The sequence below is a fragment of the Gracilinanus agilis genome, chromosome 3, assembly GCF_016433145.1.
Source record: "Gracilinanus agilis isolate LMUSP501 chromosome 3, AgileGrace, whole genome shotgun sequence".
In the NCBI taxonomy this organism is placed as follows: Eukaryota; Metazoa; Chordata; class Mammalia; order Didelphimorphia; family Didelphidae; genus Gracilinanus; species Gracilinanus agilis.
This window is the reverse complement of record NC_058132.1, coordinates 101827585-101853507: the sequence shown is the minus strand read 5'-3', so window position 1 is coordinate 101853507 and position 25923 is coordinate 101827585. Positions and strand designations below refer to the sequence as shown.

Sequence of the window (25923 nt, the reverse complement as noted above, 5' to 3'; positions counted from 1 at the left end):
TTTTTTCCCAATTTGTTGTTTCCCTTCTGATTTTGACTACATTGTTTTTGTTTGTACAAAAGCTTTTTAGCTTAATATAATCAACACCATTTAATTTACATTTTGTAATTTTCTCTAACTCTTGCTTGGTTTTAAAGTCTTTCCTTTCCCAGAAATATGACAAGTATACTATTTTGTGTTCACTTAACTTATTTATAGTTTCCCTCTTTATATTCAAGTCATTCACCCATTCTGAATTTATCTTGGTGTAGGGTGTGAGATGTTGATGTAGACCTAATCTCTCCCGTATTGTATAATTACCTTTTGAAAGGGGAAAAACCCCATAAATCTGCTATATATGCTATCACTTTATTATTATTTTTTTTAAGTTTTTTTTTTTTTAAACCTTTGTACTTCGGTGTATTGTCTTATAGATGGAAGATTGGTAAGGGTGGGCAATGGGGGTCAAGTGACTTGCCCAGGGTCACACAGCTGGGAAGTGGCTGAGGCCGGGTTTGAACCTAGGACCTCCTGTCTCTAGGCCTGACTCTCACTCCACTGAGCTACCCAGCTGCCCCATATCACTTTATTATTTTATTTTAAATATTTTCCTTCTAAATTAATAAATAATTAGGTTTCAATGTAGTAGCCAATCTGTTTTCTAGGACTGTATTTGCAGAATTTTCTACATAATTTGACTTGTGCCAGACAAAACACATGTTTTATTATGTGGTAAATAAACTAGAAAATTCAGGCCTCCATCATAAAGGAATGGTAAAACCCTAAGTTTCAACAGACATTCAATAAATCAAGTCTCTATAAGGTGCCTATGTGCCAGACATTGTGCTAGGTTCTAAAATACAAAAAGCTAAATAAAATAATCCTTGCCTTTAAGGAATTTATGTTTTTTGGAAATAAAATGTGTACATATAAAAGTACATAAAAATGTATAAAATAAGTACTCTAAGGGAGGAGTAGGGTAGAAAAGGCACTAGCAATCAAGAGGTCAGAAAAAACTTTGTGTAGAAGAAGGCATTTGAGCCAATATGACAAAAAAAAAGTGGGGGAGGGATTTTCAGTATTGGAGATCTATGGGAAAATCAGCATTTAGATGCAGTACTGTAGTATCTTGATACACAAGTACTTTAAGTCATAAGCATTTTGAGATAGGAGCAGTCATGATCAGGATTTTTTGCTTTAAGTCATGAGCTGATATTTGAATCATGAACTTCCACCACCCTCCATTTAGATAGACTGCTGAACTTTCGGGTTCACAAGTTGCATGAAGCTCTCTCGTTTAGCTCAGTGTTTATCTGGCCGTACAAGGATCTGTATTGAATTGCTTTTGCTTTCATCTTTATTTTTGTCTTTATTATCAGGTTTTTTTTAAACCCTTGTACTTCGGTGTATTGTCTTATAGATGGAAGATTGGTAAGGGTGGGCAATGGGGGTCAAGTGACTTGCCCAGGGTCACACAGCTGAGAAGTGGCTGAGGCCGGGTTTGAACCTAGGACCTCCTGTCTCTAGGCCTGACTCTCACTCCACTGAGCTACCCAGCTGCCCCCTTTATTATCAGTTTTATAGACAGATTTCTTAATTTTTAACCATGGGTCCTTGTATGAGGGTGGTATTGGGAATGGGACCAGATGGTTAGGCTGTTAACTGTAGTTTGAGAAGGCCAACAGAACCCAGTCCAGGCAGGGTCTGATCTTGGAACAATACACAGATAACAAAACACAGTAACTGGGAGTGTATTTTATTAACGTAGGGAAAGGTTGAGAGGGTAAAGGGAAATCTTAATACTGAGCTTACTAACTAAAGTACTCCAAAACTTAAAGCCTTCACATGAAGGATCTTCTTAGAGTTAAGGCCCTACACTCTCTCCCTGGCATACTAAACTGTAATTCCAGTCCTTGTCTACCTAGTCTGCCCTAATTCTCTGGGTGTTCTGGGAGATATGGCAAATACCAAATCAGAAAGGGATCCAGGGACAGATTCTAAACCCAGATGGGCTTAGACCTTATCTTACAGACAGCTGCAGATGACACAGGATAGAGACAGCTACCTCGGATATTCTTCAGGATACACAGCAACACAGCAGTAACACAGGATTGTGTTAAACTCGCAGGACTTGGCATCTACAACTTCCAGGATCAAATCCAGAGAGAGACAGACAGCCTAACAGTCCCTGAGATTTTTTTTTCAGCTTAACCCCCCTTTCCAAGATTCCAGAATACTCTCTTCTATTAGTCTCATGCCTCTGTGCTCATAAAACCTAAACTTATCTTTTCCTTATAACAGTCCTGAGGACAGAGGAATTGAAGAAGTTCTAGCAGCAATAGCAGCATACAAACGTTTTGCAGGAAATTAATGGGGAGGAGCCTGAAGTGGATGAAGTAATCAGTAAAAGCGAGATTAAGGAAATGTTGAGGATTTGGGGAAAAAAAATTAGTTTATTGAGAAGACACACCCAGAAAAAGTTGCATAGGCACTATCAGACATTGTAAGTGTATATGACACTTATTTCACATATTATCGAAATTTTCTGAAAGGGAAAAGAAACAGTTCCATGGAACAGTATTTGTTGAAACGGCCTCTAAAACGGCCTTGAAATCAAGGAAAGTGTGGCAAAACAGCCAAAAATCAATGAAGAAAATGATGATAAGTAAGGAAAAAAATAGCAATTAAGTTTAGCAGTAAAGCTATATCTCATAAGTAATGCGTAAGGTCAATTTTGCATTTAAATGCAACGTTAAGTGTGTACAAAGTAAGTTATACATTACGAAGTAAGTTATACAATACAAAGATAGCTCATGAAATGAAAACCTTCTCTTCCAGTATCTTTGCCTGACCTTGAAGGTAAATAACATTTTATAAGCAAGTTTATTTCTTTACATTCTTTCTTATTATCTATAAATATATTTATTTGTTATTTATAAAGTACATTTTTATATTTAAAAGCACATAAAACAAAAAATTCATGTGGTTTTTTGGGACCAGAATGGATTAATTGCATTACCATTAGTTTAAATGTGGAAATTCTATTTGACACCTGAACAAATTGAATTACAAGCTTGGCCATGGGATGAATTAAACTCATGAATCAAGGGATCACTGTATTGGTGAACCACTGAAATTTCAGTGGTTCCAATGAAATTACTGAAAAGTAATTTGGAACTACTGAAAAATAATTTGGAACTGTACAGAAAAAATTACTAATCAGTGTATGTCTTTTCACCCAGCTCTACTAGATCTGTACCTAAAGAAATGAAAGTGGAAAAGGTCCTTTTGTATATCGGCATATTTATATCAGCAGCTCTTTTATGGTAGAAAAAAATCAGGAAACTAAGAGGATAGTCATCATTTGAGAAATGACTGAATAAGTTGTGGCATATGATGAGAAAATAGATGATTTCAAAAAGACGTGGAAAGACTATTATGAAATAATAAGAAAAATGAGGAGAACCAGAAGAGCATTTTATACTGATATATAAATATTATTAAAAAGGGACACAACTAGGTGGGTCAGTTGATGGAGAGGAGGAGCCAGGAGGACTTGAGTTCAAATTTGATCTCAGACACTTATTAGTTGACCCAGGGCAAATCACTTAACCCCAGTTGCCTAGCCCTTAGCATTCTTCTGCCTTGGAACTGATACTCAGTATGGATTCTTAGAAGGAAAGGGTTTTTTTAAAATATCAATAATATTATAAAAATGAGCAATTTTGAAGACTTATAAACTGATGAAAGAAATTGGCAGTAGAATCATTTATATGTTAATATTACTGTAAAAACATTCAATTTTGCTAGGTATGAGGTGATATCTCAGAGTTCTTTTGATTTGCATTTCTCTGATTATTAGAGATTTAGAACACTTTCTCATGTGCTTATTGATAGTTTTGATTTCTTTATCTGAAAATTGCCTATTCATGTCCCTTGCCCATTTATCAATTGGGACATGGCTTGATTTTTTTTTATTCAATTGATTTAGCTCCTTGAATATTTGAGTAACTAGAATTCTGTCAGAGTTTTTTGTTATAAAGATTTTTTCTCAGTTTGTTGTTTCCCTTCTGATTTTAGTTGCATTGTTTTTGTTTGTACAAAACCTTTTTAATTTAATATAATCAAAATTATTTATTTTACATTTTGTAATTTTTTTCTAACTCTTGCTTGGTTTTAAAGTTTTCCCTTTCCCATAGATCTTAACAAGTATACTATTCTGTGTTCACTTAATTTACTTAGTTTCCTTCTTTATATTCAAGTCATTCACCCATTTGAATTTATCTTGGTGTAGGGTGTGAGATGTTGATCTAAACCTAATCTCTCCCATATTGTTTTCCAATTTTCCCAGCAGTTTTTGTCAAATAGTGGATTTTTGTCCCAAAAGTTGGGCTCTTTGGGTTTATCATACACTGTCTTGCTGACCTCACCAAAATGATAGCAGCGGAGAGTAAAGAATGTTGGAGGGGATGTGGCAGAATTGGGGCATTAATGCATTGCTGTGGAATTATGAATTGATCCAACCATTTTGGTTGGCAATTTGGAACTATGCCCAAAGAGCTCTAAAAGACTGCCTACCCTTTGATCCAGCCATACCATTGCTGGGTTTGTACCCCAAAGAGATAAATAGATAAAAAGACTTGTACAAAAATATTTATAGCCGTGCTTTTTGTGGTAGCAAAAAACTGGAAAATGAGGGTATGCCCTTCAATTGGGGAATGGCTGAACAATTGTGGTATATGCTGGTGATGGAATACTACTGTGCTCAAAGGAATAATGAATTGGAGGAATTCCATGTGAATTGGAAAGACCTCCAGGAATTGATGCAGAGTGAAAGGAGCAGAGCCAGGAGAACATTGTAAACAGAGACTGATACACTGTGGTAAAATTGAATATAATGGACTTCTGTACTAGCAGCAGTGCAGTGACCCAGGACAATTCTGAGGGATTTATGGAAAAGAACACTACCCACATTCAGAGGAAAGAACTTCAGGAGTGAAAACACAGAAGAAAAACAACTGCTTGAACACATGGGTTGATGCGGACATGATTGGGGATATAGACCTCAAGTCAGGAATACTCATCTTCCTGAGTTCAAATTTGACCTCAGACACTAGCTATGTGACCCTGGGCAAGTCACTTAACCCTGTTTGTCTCTGTTTCCTCATCTGTAAAATGATCTGGAGAAGAAAATGGCAAACCACTCTAGAATCTTTGCAAAGAAAATTTCAAATGAGGTCAAGAAGATTCAGTCACAACTGAATAAGAACAACAAAATATTTCTTATATAACTATTGAGGAAATTTATTTTGCATTTGCAAAATTTATTTTGTATATTTACTACAAGAAATTTGTTTTCTCCATTGGGGTGGGAAGTAGGAGAGAGATAAAATAGATTTCTGTTCATATGGGGGAAAAAAATAACAGGATAATACCACAAATACTAAATGTTACATGCACTTTCAGATAAGATCATTGCATTGGTTTTAATTTACTGTTTTATCTTGTTGCAGGAGCCCTCTCATGAAGTACTAGTAATCTGTGATTATATGTAATATAAAAGGAAAACACATCATTAAAATTGAAAATGACCCCCAAAAAAGGAAACTTAGGAACCAAAGAGGAAGTGTATTCCAGGTCTGAGAGACAGAGTATGTAAAGCGATAGAGACAGAAGTTGGAACATTGAGTCTGAGGAACAGGCTTAAAAAGAAAAAGAGCCAGAAGGAATGATTTACAAGGCCATTATAAGATAGAAATTGTTTAGAAGAAACAACTTAAAGTACGTACTTTAGAAACTAATGAAAAGGAGAATTTTACTTGGCTGCTTACCTGAGAAGAAATAATGAACTATCAAGTTAAGAAAGACTCCAGAACTGGGGAAAGGGGAAATAGGTAGAGTTGGGGACCTGACAGTGAAAGGAGAGCATTTGGGTGTAGGCTTACCTTAAAGAAGATTAAGCTAACCTCAAGACTGTTATAATTACTGTTGTAGTTTATGTTTCTTATGATTAGTGATTTAGAACAACTTGAAGTCAGTTATTCAATTAGCTAAAGTTTTGGGCAGCCTTAAAGATTCTGTCTTAGCCTTTGAACTCATCCTACCCATCTGCTTTTCCTTTTCCCCTCTTCATCAGTCTCAGAATAACTTTTTTCCATATTGTAATTCAAATTTTCCTACTCATGTTGGTCACTTTCTCTTTATTTTTTTGATTGCTATGAAACTAAGTTGTCTGCCACTCATTGCATTGATTATTCCCAGCACCATTAAATGATTATATTTCTCTTCCTGGAAAACCAGATTTATAAAGTATTTGGGAGTCCCTTTCAAACAGAATGTTTTCTATAAATATAGTATTTTATTGTAGCATCGTTATCACCTGCCATAGCAAGATAACCACCCACTGGAGTGTTTGGGTTCATGCTCTAAATAATACTGGAAACCTGTTTTCCTGCATAACTCAGGGTGCTATATAAATTCTTAACTGTTTTCATATGTTTAATTTTTGTGCTCTTCATCTTCAATTGCAGAGCTTTCACTCAAGTGTTTACCTTTGGCCCAACGTTCCGAGCTGAGAATTCTCAAAGCCGAAGACACCTGGCAGAGTTTTATATGGTAGAAGCAGAAATGTCTTTTGTTGAGAGTCTTCAAGACCTTATGCAGGTAGGAACTAGAATCATATATTTTCTCCTCCATCTTCTTCCCTCCTTCCTTTGTTCCTTTGTTCCTTCCTTCCTTCCTTCTTACCCTCCCTTCTTCCCTCCTTCCTTCTTTTGTTCCTTCCTTCCTTCCCTCCTTCCTTCCTTCCTCCCTTTTTACCTTCCTTCCTTTTTTCCTTAAAACTTTTACTTTCTGTCTTAGAATAGATTTAAGTATTGGTCCAAAGTAAAAGAGTGATAAGAGTTAGACAATTGGGGTTAAGTGACTTGCCCAGGGTCACACAGCTAGTAAGTGTTTGAGGCCACATTTGAACCCTCCTATCTCCAAGTCAAGCTGAGTCATATATTTTCAAAGTATTGTAAGTCTTTGATGTTAAACTATGTTTGTAGTTGACTTCACCTCAAACTATTCAGTGGAATCAACAGAATTTTGCTAGTTAGAGAGAATGAAAATAGTCATGGGGATCTAATGAAATTTTCACAAGATTTGGCTTCTAATGAAAATTCAGTGACTGATCTCATTGGAATGGTTATTCTCTCCATCATTACAAATCAGCCCATCCACATCCTCTTGTCCTGCATTAGTCTTGACCATGCTTTTCCTTAAATCTTCCATATTTGTCACTTAATGAACTGGAGGCTTTCATCTGTATCTTTACATATCTTGTGAAAATAAACACATTTTTTAAACTATCCTTATTATCATTTACCTTTGCTACATGAATGATCTAATTTATTTTTATAGAACTATATGTCTTTGATATTTCATTTTATATCACCTCTTTTTCAGAAGCTTGATTACTTTTACTGCAACCTACTTCTACCAGCTATGAGTCTGTTTGTCACCATTTAGGTTACTTTAAATTCTGATTATTCTGATATTGTGGTGTTCCAAGATTCCCACCCATTTAGCATCACCCTGAGAATATTAATGCAAATACAAAATGGAGGAGACATATGTAGATAAAAGTTTTTCTGAAAAAAATATAGAGGTACACTTTAAGCTCCTGCTATGCCAACTAGAAAACCAATCATTCAGCTAGCATTTATTAAGCACCTACTCTGCCCTTGGCATCATGCCTCATACTGAGGACACATACAACAAATGAAACAATAAAGAAAATAAAAACAGGTAATTTGGGAGAAAGGAAATTAGCAAATGGGTGAATAAGGAAAGACTTTATGTAAAAAGTAGAGTTTTATGGCCTTTTAAAGGACAAAGAGGGCTTCGGTGTATCATAGGTGAGGAGAGAATGCATATCTAACAAAGGGGATACCACTGCAAAGGCACAGGGATAGAAGATGGAGTGTTATGTGTAAACTCTAGAGAGAAAGCCAAGTTTATTGAATTATAGAGTGCAGGAGAGAGAGAATATAAAATGAGGGAACTGCTGAGATCACCCAGGTGATAAAGGATAGATGGAAAAGAGAAGAGCACCCAGGACAGAGCCCAAGAGGGTAGAGGGCATGACCTGAATTGAATATCCAGCAAAGGAGACTTAAAAAAGAGTAGTCAGATACATAGAAGAACCAGAAGAGAGTAGTGTCCTGAAAGCCCAGAGAAAAGAGAATACCAAGTAATAGAGGGTTATCATGAGTGTCAAAAAATGCAGAATTTATGGAGAATGAGGATTAGGAAAAGACCATTGGATCTGGCAATTTGACAACTTTGTGGAGAGAACAGTTTCAATTGAATGATGAGGTTGCGAGCCGATTATAAGGATGGGGATAAGAAAGTGAGAAAAGAGAAAGTAAAGGCAGATAATATATATATATATATATATATGTATTTAATGTAATAAGACCTTCCTCTCTTTCAAAAACAAATTCATAAATTGCGTGTGAAATATATGATTGGCCACCTCCTTTTTCATCCATTTACTAGCCAACAGTCACATCTTCATCAGTGGTTTATGTTGCAACTTAATTCCTTTTGGGTCACCTGCCATTTTCATTCTTATGAAGTAGTAGTCCATGATTTGCAGTCATAACATCAGTTTGATAATTTAAAGAAATGTTTATCAAGCATTTTCTACATGCAAATTCCTATATTTAACATTCGTGAAAACAAAAGATAAATAACAACATAGCCTCTGTCCTCAAGGAACTTTTAAAACATAAACACTTTAGTTTTGGTGTCACATCTAAATGTTTTCAGGTGTCATTTTTTTCCACTTCTTAAAAAGACAACAAAACATGCTGCAAAAACATAACCTCTAATTCTTCCTAGTTCTCTCCCATTTATACTCCCTTCTGTGGGAATAACTATTTAAAAGAACAGTTATGTATCCTAAATGCTTAATAATAATTTTGCTACAAAGGGTGTTTAACTGGCTTTTTAAAAAGTTAAATATTTCTATTTTAATGCTGTTGAGCCATCAATTTAACATCATCTTGAAGGCTATTCTAGCCCCTCATTTATGTTTCTGTTTTCCACATAAGTGATTATAGAGCATAGTCTGAAAATCAAAGGTAGAAAAGCCATCATTTTTTTTAATCCTTCAAAAGAGTATACCTCATGATATGTAACAATCTCGTGGTTCATAATGTTCTACTTACAGAGGTATATTGCCACAAGCAGATCTTTCTAAGCTACCTGTTATTTTCTTCTGCTAGCATATTTTAGTCTTATTCATTGTTTCAGGCTTGCTTAAAGCATTAGTAACTTCTCATTAACTATTTGGCTTCTCAAGTTATTTCTTTCTGTTACTTCAGGATTCAAAGTGATAGGCTGGGGGCAGCTAGGTAGCTCAGTGGATTGAGAGTCAGGCCTAGAGACGGGAGGTCCTGGGTTCAAATCCGACCTCAGACACTTCCCAGCTGTGTGACCCTGGGCAAGTCACTTGACCCCCATTGCCCACCCTTACCACTCTTCCACCTATGAGCCAATACACAGAAGTTAAGGGTTTAAAAAAAAAGTGATAGGCTGGAGGTGAAAGATCATAGTTTTTTCCCTGTTTCTTAATTTATTAAGCTATCTCTTGTTTTACATGACCAATACATTCTAAGACCCTTTGCATTTCTTATACAAACATATCGTGTCATTTTACAACTCTTCTTAGGCTTATCAGAGCTACCACCATTACTACTCTTGTTGTTTGGGGCCATGATTAATAACTAAATAGTATTAATGAAACAAAGAGAAGTACTACTATGACATGAACACATCTAAAACTTGAGACAAAGACTGATGCTGAAGCTAATGTTTGGCTCAAAACAATGTAATGGCTCACTAACATTTCTCAGAACGAGAATGATCATGATTGGGCAAACTTCTCTGAGACTTTACACCATTTCAGAAAATAGTGCAGGTTTAGTGTAATTAACGTTTTTTATTTTACGTATTTTTTACCTTATTTTTTCAATTGCCAGTTGTATATGCCTAAATTTGCAAGTGTTGAGTTCACGTAAAACAAAGCCCTACTATAGTTCATTCTTTCCTACTGCTTAATGTTTATTCATCTTTTTTTGTTTGGGGTCATTTGTGAAATATTTGGTTTTGCATTGTTTTGTTTGCAATTTAATTAAAAACACTTATTAAATGCTTATTAGGTTTAAGGAATTGGCAGTACAAAATAAAAAACCAAATAATATTATAGTCTATGAGGATTATACAATACTTTTATCATGATACTACATAAAGTCTGTGAATCAATAAGCATTAAGTGTCTACTGTGTGCCAGGTACTATGCTAAATACTGAGGATCCAAAGAAGGCAAAAGACTTTTGTGAGCTAATTATTCCAAAGCCCAGTTTTTCCTCTTGTAAATATCTGGTGGTTATTGGTAGAAATCAGATGGAGGTAAGCCTTTCTAGGTCTCAAACATGGAAAATCACTAATATAACTTATAATAATAATCATAGACCACAAATTATTAAAACTCTTGACATTCCATATTTGAAGAACTAAGAGAATTTGGAATATGAACAAATGACAGGAAATCTGTCAAAGAACACTGACCAGCCCAAGAGACGAAAAAGAAGAGTAGTGCCATCACTGGCTGAGCATACCAGCTTGAGAGAGTACAGAGTCCTAAGGTTATTGTTACATTAAGCACAATGTAATGATTAAAGCCTTCAGTGATAAACTTGATTGAGACAGAGAAAGCTAAGCTCTTCTTAGCATACTCTATTTAGGGGGGGAAAGTATGTTATAATTTGTTTTAGAAAGATTTCTGCCCCAAATGGTTAAAATAAACTCCAGCATTTAAAGTGGATTTGTGCACCAGGGAAGGGCTAAATAAAATAACCCAGACTTTTCCCAGCACTAGGCTTCTATCATTGTATGATCCTGGTTTATTTGCAATGTAACATAGTATTGGATGAGATGATATTTTGTAAGTTTTTAAGCTGATAATAGAACACATAGTTCAGGTCTCTCATTTTACAGATGAAGAAAATGAGCTCCACAGAAGAAAAGGGGTCTGGAAATGATCACACCAGAAGTAAGCTTCAGAGAGGGTTTTAATTCAGGTCCTGGGGTTCCAGATTCCCATATTGTAGATTTTTGAATCAGACTTTCTCAAATGTTCTTCCCTAGATTCTGTAATACAGAAAAAACAAACCTGGACTTAGAAACAAAATATCAGAATTCAAGTTTTGGGTCTCTCTTTTTACTAGCTACACAACCTTAAGCAAGTCACATAACATCTGGGCCTCCCTTTTTTCATGTATAAAATGAAGAATTTGGCCAGATGATCTCCAAAGGCTACTAGCGTTCTGTAATTCTCAAGGATTCATTTATATGGAAAATTAATTTGTCCAGATCATTTCATTTTTCACTTGTGCCATATAATAAATGTTACTTGTGCTTACTACATGCCAGGCACTGTTGCAAACACTAGAACTACAAATTAATCCAAAAGTCAGTTAGTTCCTACCCTCAAAGTGTTAACATTATAAAGGGAGAGGAGAAAAAGTTTCCCTATGAAGTGTTTCACCTTTACTCATGCCATCTAATTGAGGTGTATCTGAATTTTACTCAATGGTGAATGGTATATGCATATTTTGTTTGTAGATAACTATAACTTTAACAGACAATTTATATGCCCATACTTTCTCCTATCTGCTTGTAAGCACAAGTAAAGAGAAAAAAAAACACTCAATAGTTAAACATTTATTGATCACTTACAATGTTCCATGTGCTATGCAGGGGCACATTATTAGAAGAGGTCATGATAAATTAGACTCTCCAGTTTCTTTAATAAAGATTGCAATACCCTTGAGCCTTAGGACAATGATTTTCAAACTTTAGCAATACTCTCACTTTTTTGCCAAAACAAACCAAAACAAGCATTACCATACATTTCACAAAGCAATCAATACAAGTAGAATTGAGAATTTCTCGTGGTTCTTAAGACATAAACAAAAAACATAACCATATAAAAATCATGTTCCATAATATATTTAATATAAAATCCTTGATAATTTTAATATTTGAAATTTGTAAAAATAATAACCCTGATATCTTAACATGATGGATAGACTTGACTATTGTCTCAAAGTTTCTAAAAAATGATATCATTAATGAAATGGCTATTTGTAATTCTTTTTTTGGTCATTTATCAATTAAATATTTTTTATAATTAATGAGATAACTATTCCACAAAATAAGTTCACAAAGAATATTAAAATTTATATCACTTTGATAATAACTAGCATTTAATATAGAATTTGCAAATCATTTTACATATATTTGGAAGGTTCTATTATTATCCCCATTTTATAGTTAAGGTAATTGGAGACTGGATTGTGTATGAAGTAATTATTTATGGAGCTTACACTATGCACCATGGTGGTACAGAGGATTCACAAAGTCATGTGGCATGCCAAAAGCCTGGACTCTTGGGTTCCCCATCAGAGTGGGTCTCCCAGTGGCAGAGCCAGCATGACGTAACCAAGGAGGTGGAGCCAAGAGGGTTTTTAAGTTAGTGGGTGAAACTGAATTGGGACTCTGTCTTAACTTCATACCTGCCACAGGGCTGGTAGTTTTTTCTCAGAGCTGCTTCCTTAGCTGACCGTGCCATCTCTGTTTTTACTCTCTAATGTTCTTTCTTTACTTCTCTCTCTCTCTCTCTCTCTCTCTCTCTCTCTCTCTCTCTCTCTCTCTCTCTCCCTTTTCTAATGCTTATAAATCTGGTGATGGGCCTCCAGATCAATTTTTTATTTGTAACAACTGGAAATAAAATTCTTCTGACCCAGAACTGTATCCACTAGGCTGCCAGAGTATGTGACCAATATGAAAAACATTTTTTAAAATATTAGTTTCCATTGCTCCAATAAAGGTTTCTCTTTAAGTAGTCTTTAAAATAGTCAAATATTTATTGATTGGAAGTTTTAACAGTTAGATATATTATATATTTTTAAAATTCAGATAAATTTTCATTTAATTATAGAAAATTTCAAGTAGTTACCTATAATCTTTCCTATTTAAATTTTTTTTTAGGTTGAAGAATTTTCGGGCTCTATTATATTGTATTAAATTGCATAAGCATGTAAATAAGTGGAGAGAGTCAGGAAAACTAAATGTCAAATCCTCCTACATAAGATGCATCCTCTTTTTTCAATGAAAGCATGTCAAATCAGAATCAGCAAAAGCAAGACTAACACAATAACATTTTTCCCAGATGACCAGCAAATAAATTGATTGTGAGTTGACTGGTCCAAATCCATCCTCAGACATTTAATAACTGTTTGACCTTAGTTAAGACTTTTGTTTGCCTCAGTTTCCTCATCTATAATACAGGCATAATAATAGCACTTACTTCCCAAGTTGTTGTGAGGATAAAAATGAGATAATATTTGTAATGTGATTTGCAAACCCTAAAGCACTCTATAAATGCTAGCTATTTTATATGTTCAGTTCTAAGTGCTACATCTTACAAGGGATCTTGACAAATGAACAAGTCTAAAGAAGAATTATGCAAGATCTTGAAATTTTGTCTTATGAGGAATGTTTGAAGGAACTGGAGTTTAATAGTTTAATGAATAGAAAAGTTATAGTTTGTTTATAGCTGAAAGAATATTATCAGTCATTCAACCTGCATTTATTAAGTTCCTGCTACATTCCAAATACTTTCATGCTGGGGCTACAGATACAAAGAAGGAAACAACTGCTATTTCCAAGGAACTGACATTCTAGTGGGTAAGATGAATACATACAGAATAAATATAAATATAGAGAATAACTAAAAAATGTTAAATACAAGATAATTTGGTAAGGAAGCTTCATTTAGGAAATGGTACTTGAGAATACCTCTTGAAAGAGAGAGATTATATGATGCAGAAATGAGGAGACAGTACATTTCTGACACAGGAGATGATCAGTGCAAAAGCACAGAGGTGGGAAATGTGCAAGAAGTATAGAGAGAATTTCTGTCAGCTTGACTGGTACAGTGTATGGGAAGAGAAATGATATCCAATGAGACTGGAAAGATAGATACTATATGAAGGAAAATACCTCCATCCCTTGTGTAACAGACTGAATAAGACATTGCAAGAGTTAAACAAGCCTACAGGTGCAGCTGATATATGGAATATAAAATTTTGACCCAGAAACAGAGAATTACAGTTGGCCTGGGGGTGGAGAGGGCAGGATTCTGAGAAGACCAACGGATCTCGAAGAAGCTTGGGGCACAGCCAAGGAGGAAGGAATGAATTTGCAGGGCAGCAGACCTTTCAAGCTAATCCAGAGTTTTCCTGAGACTTTTGGGAAGACCAAACCAGACAGTTGTTCTACTGTTATTCCTTTACCCAATGGAGAACCTGAACAACCATTTTCTTCTATTTTGGGCCAGGAGACCTGGACTTCTGGGGGAGCTGGCCCCTGGGGGCTAACCAACCTTGCTTTGAACCTTGATTTCTACATTTCCCTCTTTAGCTAGTGATAATATAAGGATAGGCGTTTTCTGGGGTTTAGGGTCAGACAAACTGGGCATTGGAGATCTCTGAAGAAATATCTGTTACTACCCTGCCTTGGGAAAGATAGATAATAGGATTTAGGGAATCACCTTACACCCCTTTCCCTGATATCCTTTCCTTTACCCTTCAAAGTATTTTATTCCTTAATAAACCCCTTGTTGAGAGATTTTAGTCAGATCTGGACAGCAACTGATTTGGGTGGGAGACTGAATCCTTGTTGGTTGTGGGTGGAAGGTGGACTGCTCTCCATTTTAAGCTGCCATCATCAATAAGGGAATGGGGAGGCTTGAGTAAATTTAATCCAACTCTGAGCAATTGTTGGGGTTCCTTTGGGACTCATTCATTAGACATCTCCCTCTAACTTCTCATCCCTAACTTGTCCATATTGGGGAACCTCCACTTGTGTGGCAACCCCAACCGTCTCCCTGTTAAGGAGGGATGATGTGAGTAGCTTTGTCCCATAACCATTCAATCAACACCCTAACTATGTGCTACCCCGCTTCTTACACTTGGAATGGTGGGTGTTACTTCTCACAGGGTCTCATGTCACGAACTGGTGTTTCCTGGCATCCCCTGGCGTCAGCATCAGTATAAGTAATAACATGGAGAGCCAGCATGATGGTGGGTGTCCTTAACAAATGGAGAAGAGCCAGTGGAATGTCACCATGGCAAAACATTTGAAAGCCAGTAGGCAAGGAGGGTTCTTAAAACAAGATGGGAAGCATGTTGGGCTCTTTTTTGCTTCCAGACCTGGAGTGATTGGTTCTCAAAGCTGTCTAGGTGCTGACTTATCTTGGCTCTTGATCTATGGCAAGCTGAAGCTGGGAGGTAGGAGAGGAGGTGGAGGTGGGACAGGACCTTGCCCAGCCAAATGAAGAATCAGTTCTAGTTAGGCTGATAGCTCTCAATCTCTCACTCTTTCTTTCCCTCTTTTTATTAATATAAATCTGGTGACAAACCTCTGGATCACCTTTTAATTATTATGATGCAAAGAACTTTGATGAAATCATGGTATACCATAATGTTAGGGAAAAAAATTTTTAATAATTAGTACCCTCAAAATACATAAAGGTATTTTTTTTATTTAAAGAATTTTTTATTTTAAACCCTTAACTTCTGTGCATTGACTTATAGGTGGAAGAATGGTAAGGGTAGGCAATGGGGGTCAAGTGACTTGCCCAGGGTCACACAGCTGGGAAGTGTCTGAGGCCAGATTTGAACCTAGGACCTCCCGTCTGGGCCTGGCTCTCAATCCACTGAGCCACTCAGCGGCCCCCTGTGAATTTGGCTTTTAAAAAAATAACAGCAACAAAATGAGCAGCTTAATAATTTCTGCTCTTTCCATTTGTCTGTCTTCTTTTACCTACTAGATGCTTCTCTACCTCTGAATCTACATCTATTTCTCATAGAAATTTCTCATAGAGAGGCCTGGCTCTCAATCCACTGAGCTACCCAGCTGCCCCTCATAAAGGTATTTTTAAAGTGAGTTTTCTGTCACTGCACATGTTGAAAACAGAGGCTATATGACCTTCTTCCAAGAATGTTTTGGGAGGGTATCCCTGTGGTAGGATGTAGAATAGCTGAGTGCTAAGCTTCCTTCAAACTTTGAGTCTTTAATTGTAAATATGTCTAAAGACATATTTGAGAAAATCAGGATGATTGAAATAGATTATCAACTAAGTAAAAAAGGATGCCAGAAAATACTTAGGTAAAAATATATTTTCCTTGCATTAAAAAAAAAAAAAGAAATGCATCACTAACAATAAATAGTTGGAAAATAATGCTAGCACAGTTGCTATCCACAAGTTTTCCAGTTTGGTAATATCAGATAATAGGATAAAAGTGAATCTGGCTTTTTTTTTTTTAACTTTTACCTTCTATCTTAGAATCAATACTATGTATTGGTTCCAAGGCAGAAGAGCAGTAAGGGCTAGACAGTGGAGGTTAAGTGATTTGCCCAGGGTCACACAGTTAGGAAATGTCTAAGGCCAGATTTGAACGTAGGACCTCCCATCTGGGCCTGGCTCTCAATCTACTGAGCCACCCAGCGGCCCCCTGTGAATTTGGCTTTTAAAAAAATAACAGCAACAAAATGAGCAGCTTAATAATTTCTGCTCTTTCCATTTGTCTATCTTCCTTTTACCTACTAGATGCTTCTCTACCTCTGAATCTACGTCTATTTCTCATAGAGGGAATTGTCTTTATTCTTTCTTATCTCCCTGTCTTTGAACATCGTAGACACTTAATAAATGATAGCTAAAATTGCTTTTCTCCCTAATAATGCACAGTCTGGGGGAAAATGTATTGATTTTTACTTTAGAAAGGCAAAATAATCAGTATAAATAAAGTTACCTAGTCTCTTACGACCATTGCCTTGGATCTTTTTTGAGTAGTTTTTAAATAAAATATTTCTAGCAAAGCCTTCAAGTTTGGGATTTTCATTGGTTAGTTTGTTTGATTTTGTGTAGTGACTAGAATATAGAAGTTTGAAACAGTTGCTAGAGAGAGTGTGATAGAATGTTCATATGAGAAGAGTAAAAGTATTGACATGCAAAGTGAGGAGGCCCAGAAGACTAACATAAATTAGTGTTTTTATAGTTCTGTGTTTTCTTCTAGCATGATTCAACAGCATACAGGCAGGAACAAGGATAGATGCTGTAAATATTTCAAAATTGACTCTTGAAAAGGGATGAGCTGTGATAGGAAAATGGCATAAGTGATTCATTGGTCAAGAGCAGGATTAAATTGAACTAATTGACTTAAGGGTCAAGATTTTAAATGAAAAAAAGTGAGGCCTGAGAGTAAAGACAATGGCTTGGGAAAGTAAGAAAGAAGGGAGACAGAGGTTAAAGTGAGGATGAAGCCTAGGTTTTGGAGGGGTGAGGCACAGAAGAGGAAGAGCTAGAATTTCAGTTTGTTATGATCAGATGGAGGAATTTAAGTTATGTTTATGAAGGTGAGATACCTGTGGATGAGGATCATGGTAAGATTATCCCTGTATTGTGACTGAGATTGAGTAAAGGTACAGACCACAAGAGTGGAGGAGGTAGATAAACTAGGAAGCAAGATTATTTGAGGGTACATGAACATGAAAAATGAAGAATAATAGTAGGAGAAACTATGAAGTCCTGAGCTTGTTGAAAAAGGAGGGGGAGGGGGCAGCTGGGTAGCTCAGTGGATTGAGAGTCGGGCCTAGAGACGGGAGGTCCTAGGTTCAAATCTGACCTCAGACACTTCCCAGCTGTGTGATCCTGGGCAAGTTACTTGATCCCCATTGCCTGCTGTTACCACTCTTCTGCCTTGGAGCCAATACACAATATTGACTCCAAGATGGAAGGTAAGGGTTTTAATTTAAAAAAAGAAAGAAAGAAAGAAAAAGAAAAGAAAAAGGAGGGGGAAAGCTCAGTGGATTGAGAGGCAGGCTTAGAGACAGGAGGTCCTAGTTTCAAATCTGGCCTCAGACACTTCCTAGCTATTTCACCCTGGGCAAATCACTTAACCACCATTGCCTACAACTCTTCTCTCTTAGAACCAATACACAATATTGGTTCTAAGATGGAAGGTAAGAGTTTTTTTTAAAAAGAAAGAAAGGAAAGGAGGGGGAAATGGCATGGGAACCAGTCATTACTTTTTAAAAATGATTTATTTGTTACATTAAAATTACCAGGTCTCTCCCTTCCGCCCTCCCCTGCCCTTACTAGAATCATTTGACAAAAAAAAAAACCCTACATATTATTAATTTATTAATAATTTATAATTTATATAGTTATATATTTGTCAATAATTATCAATGCATTGATTGCATACATATCCATATAATGATTTAAAATTTTATTAGTATATATATTTATAAATATAAAACTATGTCTTGCTTATTTCTGTTTATCAGTTATTTTTCTCTAGGGGTAGACACACACAAGATATTTTTCAAACACTATTTCAGTGGATGCTCATTTCACTTTGCATAATTTTATGTAGGTCTTTCCATGATTTTTTTTAAACCTTTTTTTTTACCTAAATTTTTTTTAACCTGCTTATCATTTCTTACAGTGAAGTAGTATTCCATCATGATCACACCACAACTTGTTTAGCCATTCTCCAATAAATGGGCATCTCCTCAATTTCCATTTCTTTGTCACCATAAAGAGAACTGCTATAAATATTTTAGAGCATTTGAGTTCTTTTCCTTTTTCCCTCATCACCTTAATAAACAAACATAATAGTAGTATTTCTGGTTCAAAGACATACACAATTTTATAATTCTTTGGACATAGTTCCAGATTGTTCTCCAAAATGCTTGGATAACACGGTGATAGGTTTAGAGGAAATGAACATCAAAGAAGAAGATGGTAGGAAGAAGACTTGAAGTGAGAGGACGTACATTTAGCAACTTGAGGGGATGATCAAGGATAGAGGGTGTTTAGAGAAGGATTATCTACATAGAGGTGATCATTATATTCTTTTTTATATAGACATACTAGAATATACAAGATATAATTCTGTTAAGAGGTTTAGGATTGAAATTATGATGATTTCACAGATTAAAACTGCTTTTCTAAAGGCTACAAGTTTGTATATTTTTGGTCATCAACTACTTTCCCTTCTGCATCTTTAGTTTCTCCCTTCTCCTTTATCTTTTGTTTCACTTGTCTTTTTTTTTTTATCAGACTTTTGTTTTTACTTCTTGAAGATACTTAACTTGTAGGTACTTACATTTAATATTTGATATATTGTAGTTTCTTGTATATCTTTTTACTGCTTCCCCCAACACAAACACACACTTAGACTATATAAAGTGACCTTGTTTTACTGGTCTTTGCATCTCCCTCAGCTCCTATCCTAGTGCATTATGCTTAACAACAACAACAACAACAACAACAACAGCATTATAAATATTTGTCAAATTGTTGAATTTCCCCTACACACTCTAATTTAGGACTGACCCTGACTATGTCTGAAGCTTTGTGGCAAACAACCAAGGTTAAACATGAGTTATGTACTCTCTGAGCTGTATTCATTCTTAGTTGCAAGTCCCTTTATGATTTTGTTTTTGTCCCGTGGAATCCCCAGTGCCAAGCATGCTTTCCAACTACTCTTAAGGTAAAAACTGGGGTTAACTTATATTTTTATCTATGTTCAGAAGGGTGAGTAGGAGACAGGAATGGACAATAGCTGGGGACTTAACAAGCTGGGAAAATACAGTTCAATGAATGGTTTGGGCAACTGACAGGAGTGACAGTTGGGGCTCAACTGCCAACCCAGATCCACCTAGCCAGGGATAAACACAGAGTTTAACAAATACACACACTATGAGAACTTTAAGGTATGAAGAAAACAAACAGGGGAAACAGTTTAATTGTAATTTGAAAGGACAGGAGAGGGAGTGAGGTAAAACTATGTCTAACTGACCAGCACTGGAGTCAAAAGGGAAAGTTCCTTAGCCAAACAGCTTGGCTAAGGACCTGAGGGAGAGGGCTTGAATTTGGGGTTCTCACAACTAATCCAGAGATGTCTTCAGGATACCAGGAACCAACTCCTCCACAGCCAAAGATCCAAAAGTAACCAGGTAGGGAAAGATGTCTGCAAATTGTCCACCAGAACACAGGTCTCTCCCCTACTCAGAATTGACTTGCAGGATGATATCTTCAACCTTTACAACCTTCACCAATCTCTAAGATCCCAGGTCAAATAGGGATTGCAGATTGCATTTCTGCTCCAAACCCCTCACAAAACAGCAATGTCTGTTGCTTACTCTCTCCTCTCTACCCCCTGCATTCCATTCAGAATGTCCATGACTTCCAGCAAAGGTTTTCCCTGATAGTGCTTGCAAAAATCTGCTTTTATACTTTTAAAGCCTATACCTATTACACTACAAGGATCTTGAACTTAGTTGCAGAGGATCAGTTTAGGCAGAATCCTCGGGACCTGTCATCACCACTCAGATCCAATATTTGCTGTGTTCAGTGTCCAAACTCTAATGTAGTATGGGACCTAAAGTACACCCTACAGAATCACCTAGGGAAATACTAATAGGCCATATGAGTTCCTACTTACTTTCTCTCATGGTAAGCAGTCAGAAGCATTTAAAAGGGAAAAAAAAAAGAAAGGAAAATGAGAAACAACTATAATCAGCCACCAAAGACAGACTTTTTCCAGAAATTTACCTGGAAGCATACTGAGTTTACAACAATTCGAACCTCACAAAAGATAGGCCAGTTTGACCATTGCTCATCTGTACTGGATGTAGAACCAAACTAGTTTAAATATCTCCTATTCCTAGTGTAGGTGAAAGTGGACTCTCCAAAGCTCATCTCATCTTACTGATCCTGGCTGTGTTCCTCCACCCCACCCCATACTCATTGTTTGCAATTCATAAGATTGTTTAAATATGTTCTATGTTTACAGATATTTAGGTATGTACTATTATATTTCTGTATTAGTGCTTAAGTAACATGCTGGGTACCTTGCATTATCCCCATAAAAATAAAAATAGTAAGCAAAAAGCAATACCATTAAAACATGAGTTCTTAACATTTTTGTGTTTTGTATAGTATTTTAAAATTCATTTAAAATACATAGGATTACAAAGAAAAACAGTTCTTTTGATATATAGTTATCAAAAAAATTTTTTTTAAGTTTATGGACCACAAGTTGAACAAAAATACTCTTTAACATGTAATTGTTTTATGACTTTTAAAAATTCAATGTTAATCATTAAATTTAAATTTTAAACAATTTTTAATAATGTTAATCATTGAATTTGAATGTTTACATGTCTTACTGGTAATAAACCTAGAGGAAAGAAATACCACCAAATTGTCACTACATTTTGCCCAGAGAAAGATTCAGATCTTTTGAAAGAACAAACATTTTCTATGAATTGCAGTATGAGAAAATTATCAAAATTCATATGGATGCTGCCAAATAAACCAAAATTGCCAATCATCTTGTGTACTTCTTGGGTTTTTATATACCAGTCTGTTGAATTAGTTCATGTTCAGTAAGAAAAGCTTTAAAATTTGATCTGCTGCTAGACAAAAACAAGATCCAATAAAGCTCCTGCCGCAAACTCAAGTTATATACACATGGTTGTCCTAATTTTGCAGAACCATCAGTGCTCTTAAGATTCCTTTTTTCCAAGGGAAATTCGTTTACCTTGCCTTTAAGATGTCCTAAGACATTATTTTCAACATCATTCTTTTCTTAAAGAACTTTAGTGCCTGCCACAACAAGTACAAACTTTTCTACCATTTTCCAGACTCTTTCTAGTCTTGCTTTATTTGATCAATCCAAAAGTACTTTTTAATTTACTTTAAGTACCCCTTAATCTAGACCATGCCTTCTTATTAGGCTGTGGGCTCTACTATCCCTATATATACCCTGCTTATTACCTCTGCTATGCCCTATATTTGCTATTTTTCCTTCTTGAAATGGTCTCTCTTTATCCATCCAAATCTTACAAATATTTCAGGACCCATCTCAAGCCCATTAAAGAATATGAAAGTTAGAAGGGACTCAAAGGCCATCTAGTCCAGCCTATAACTGAATAAATATTCTGTCTACTATATACCCAACAAGTCTTCAGTAAACTTTTACTTGAAAATAGCTAGTGAGGAAAAACCTACTGCCTTATTAGGAAGCATTTTCTTACATCAAGGCTTGCTGTAACTTTAACCTATTTCTCATAGTTCTTCCATGTAGGGCTACACAAAACAAGTCTTTGTTGGACAATATCTTTCTACTTTACAGGTCCTTCAAGTACTTGAAAATGACTATACATTTCCCCTTAAGTCTTCTCTATTCTAGTAAGAATCTAAATTCCTTTAACTAACCTTTAGAGGGCATCATGTTAAGGTCTTTCACCCATCTGTGATTTTCTTCTTTTCATAATGTTCTTCCTCAAATATGGCACCTACAAGTAAACACTGTTCTTCAAATATAGTCTCAACATATTGGTGTACTATCTCCTTGTCATAAATACTGTATATTGTCTCAAAAATTCACAGAATCCTAGAATTTGACAATTGGAAGGGAACTCCAAAACTATCCAGGCTAAGCCATACACAAAGAAATCTTTATTACAACTGATAAATAATATTTTAAAGAATTCAGCATTGTGTCTGACATATAGTAGGCACTTATCAAATTATTAAATGCCTTTTTAATTTAATTTTTCCCCAGTTATGTGTAAAAACAGTTTCTAGCATTTTTCAAAGAATATTGAGTCTAAAATTCTCTTCTTCTCTCCCTCTCTTCTCCCCAATCCCCCACACCCCCATTGAGATGGTAAGCAATCTCATGTAGATTTCAGATGTGTAATCATGTAAAACATTTTTCCATATTTATCATTTTGTGGAAGTAAATTCAAACAGAAAAAAAATTAAGAAAGTGATAAAAGTTTGCTTTGGACTAGATTGAGACTCAGTTCCTTTTTCTCTGGAAGTAGATAGCATTTTTTTATCATGAGTTTTGGATCATTGGGACAGTTTTTGAATCGTTACATTACTGAGAATGCCCGTTTTCACAATTGTTCATTGTAAAGTATTCCTGTCACTATAAAGTGTACTACTGGTTCTTCTTATTTCACTCTGCTTCAGTTCATGTAAGGCTTTCTAGATTTTTCTAAGTTCTTCTTGCTTGTCATTTCTTACAGCATAACAGTGTTCCATTATAATCATATACTTTAACTTACTTAGCCATTCCCTATCTTTCCAAATTTTGCCCACCCAAAAAAGCTGCTTTAAATATTTTTGTACAAAGAGATCCTTCCCCTTTTTTTCCTCTTCGAATCATAAACCTAGTAATTGTTTTGCTGGGTATGGACTGTTTTATAGTCCTTTGAGCATAGGTCCAAAGTGCTCTTCTGAATGATTAAGTCAGTTCACAACTCCCTCAATAATGCATTTGTGTCCCAGCTTTGGGTGGTAACTCTGATTTGTTTTAATTTGTATTTCTCTAAATAATAGTGATTTAACACATTTTTGCATTGATTATAGAGAGTTTTATTTACTTTGTCTGAAAACTACCCATTCATTTCTTTTGACTATTTGTCAATTGGGGAATGATTTGTATTCTTATATTCAACTCATTTCTCTATGTATTTGAGAAATGAGACCTTTATTTTTATTTTTATTTTTTACATTTTTTTAAACCCTTAACTTCTGTGTATTGGCTCTTAGGTATAAGAGTGGTAAGGATGGGCAATGGGGGTCAAGTGACTTGCACAGGGTCACACAGCTAGGAAGTGTCTGAGGCTGGATTTGAACCTATGACCTCCTGTCTCTAGGCCTGACTCTCAATCCACTGAGCTATCCAGTTGCCCCTGGAAATGAGACCTTCATTAGAGAAACATGTAAAAAAAATTGCACCATTATGACTACTGTTAATTATTTTCCATCCTATATACCCATTTGTTTCTGACTTCTACCTCCAATTTGCCTTCTTTTCTATCAGCCCCACATCTTTCTCTTATGCCTTCCCCTTCTTCTCCTCCTACTTTCTTATAGGCTAAGATAACATTCTATATTCAATTGATTTTGTATGTTTTTCCCCCATTGAACCAATTCACATGCTCTCTTCCCCACCTCCCCCATCTTTCTTTCCAGTGTGAAGTCTCTTCATTCCTCTTTTATGTGCAGTAATTTGCCCCAGTCTATTTTTCCCTTCCTCCTCCACCCAATGCATTCTTCTTTCTCATGCCTTAATTTAATTTAATTTTTTATATCATCCCATCATAGTGAACTCACATTCTCACCCTCTTTTGTCTATGTATACCCCTGTGCAAGTAAAAATTGATGACTCACTCAAATAAACAAAATCAGAGTCAGAAGGTAGGAATAAAAAGAAGCAGTTGTTTATTCCCCTTCCTGAAAAATAGCACTTCAATAATGGGCTGAGAAGTGCCTTTTTTTACTACTACCTTCTGACTCTCTCATTTTGTTTATTTGAGTGAGTCATCAATTTTTACCTCAACAGATGGGGGCTCATCTGGGATTCCTGGATTGGTAGAGACCCTCAACATCCTCCCTGATTGGCAGGATGTCCCACCAGTCATTCTGGTGTCTCCCCCACCAAGGAAGGGATAATCAAGGGAGCCTCTGCCAGTTTCTAAGTCCAAAGGGATAAAAAGGTGAGAGCAAAAAGCAGAGAAGGTCCAGATAGGGAGGATAGAAGCTGCAACAAGAATTTGGATTTGTGTGTCCAAATCCCGAATCTCTTGAGATTTTGCAGGTTTGAAACACGTTGGCTAGTCTTTAAGATGGCCTTGACTGGTGAGGCTAAGGTTTGGGTGGAACCTAAGGTTTGATACACTTGATATCTCAGACAAGATACAGTGAAAGATCTGGTGAATCTGAGAGTGAGTGAATCAGGGAATTTGGTTTGCAAGCCTCAGGATTGAGCAGCCTAATCCCTACCTGTGGGGATTTGACAGGGTTCCAGACACCTTGATTTCTGATACAGATAAATATCTGGGAATGGGCCAGGGAATTCCAAAGAGTCTCAAAAGGGCCTATCTCCCCCTTCTACAGATCTGGGAGATTAGGTTGGAGCAGACTCAGAACCTGCAGCAAAGTTGTTTAACTTTTTCATGTTTGTTTTTTGTAAATCCAGTGCTACAGGCCTATTTTATTGTATTTTAAGCTTGTTTGTCTCAATCTCCCTGCGTTGTTGAATATTGGGAGATATTTGGAGGACAAAAGAAGCCAATGGCTTCCCTGTCCAAGATCCTGAATGCAGTGACCAGAAGGTGGCCTACATGTATCTATGCTATGGCTGCCACTGCCACCTTGGTGAAGGAGTGCAGAAAGTGGTCCTAAAGTTAATAGGAGAAAGAAGGGGACTCTCTGGCTAGGGGAATAGGTCCTGATAAAGACAAATGGATTAACCCCAATTTGAAAGATGCCCTTCCAGGTTCTCTTAGCAGCAGATAGCTGTGAGGACAGCTGAAAAAGGATGGACTCACTTCACCCAAGTGAAGGGGCCAGCAGTTCCACTTGTGTTGTGGATAGCTAAGGCTTTGGAGGGATAGGCCCTAAATGTGACAGTCAGAAGAACACTGATGACTGGTGATGAGATCAGACATTGTATTTGGACTGGGAATCTGGATTTTTTTTTTAACATTTATTAATATTCATTTTTAACATGGTTACATGATTCATGCTCCTACTTTCCCCTCCACCCCCCGCACTCCCCCCACCCATGGCCAATGCACATTTCCACTGGTTTTGTCATGTGTCCTTGATCAAGACCTATTTCCAAATTGTTGTTAGTTGCATTGGTGTGGTAGTTTCGAGTCCACATCCTTAATCATGTCCACCCCGACCCATGCGTTCAAGCAGTTGTTTTTCTTATATGTTTCCTCTCC

The 25923-nt window shown here is 36.2% G+C and overlaps 1 protein-coding gene across 1 annotated transcript in view; it reads left to right on the top strand.

Moving 5' to 3' along the window:
- NARS2 (asparaginyl-tRNA synthetase 2, mitochondrial) overlaps nucleotides 1–25923 on the top strand; it is a 170117-nt gene that overhangs the window by 81162 nt on the left and 63032 nt on the right. The window contains exon 7 of the mRNA XM_044668187.1: nucleotides 6510–6642. Coding sequence (XP_044524122.1) covers nucleotides 6510–6642 — 133 coding nt within the window. The remainder of the gene's footprint in view (nucleotides 1–6509; nucleotides 6643–25923) is intronic.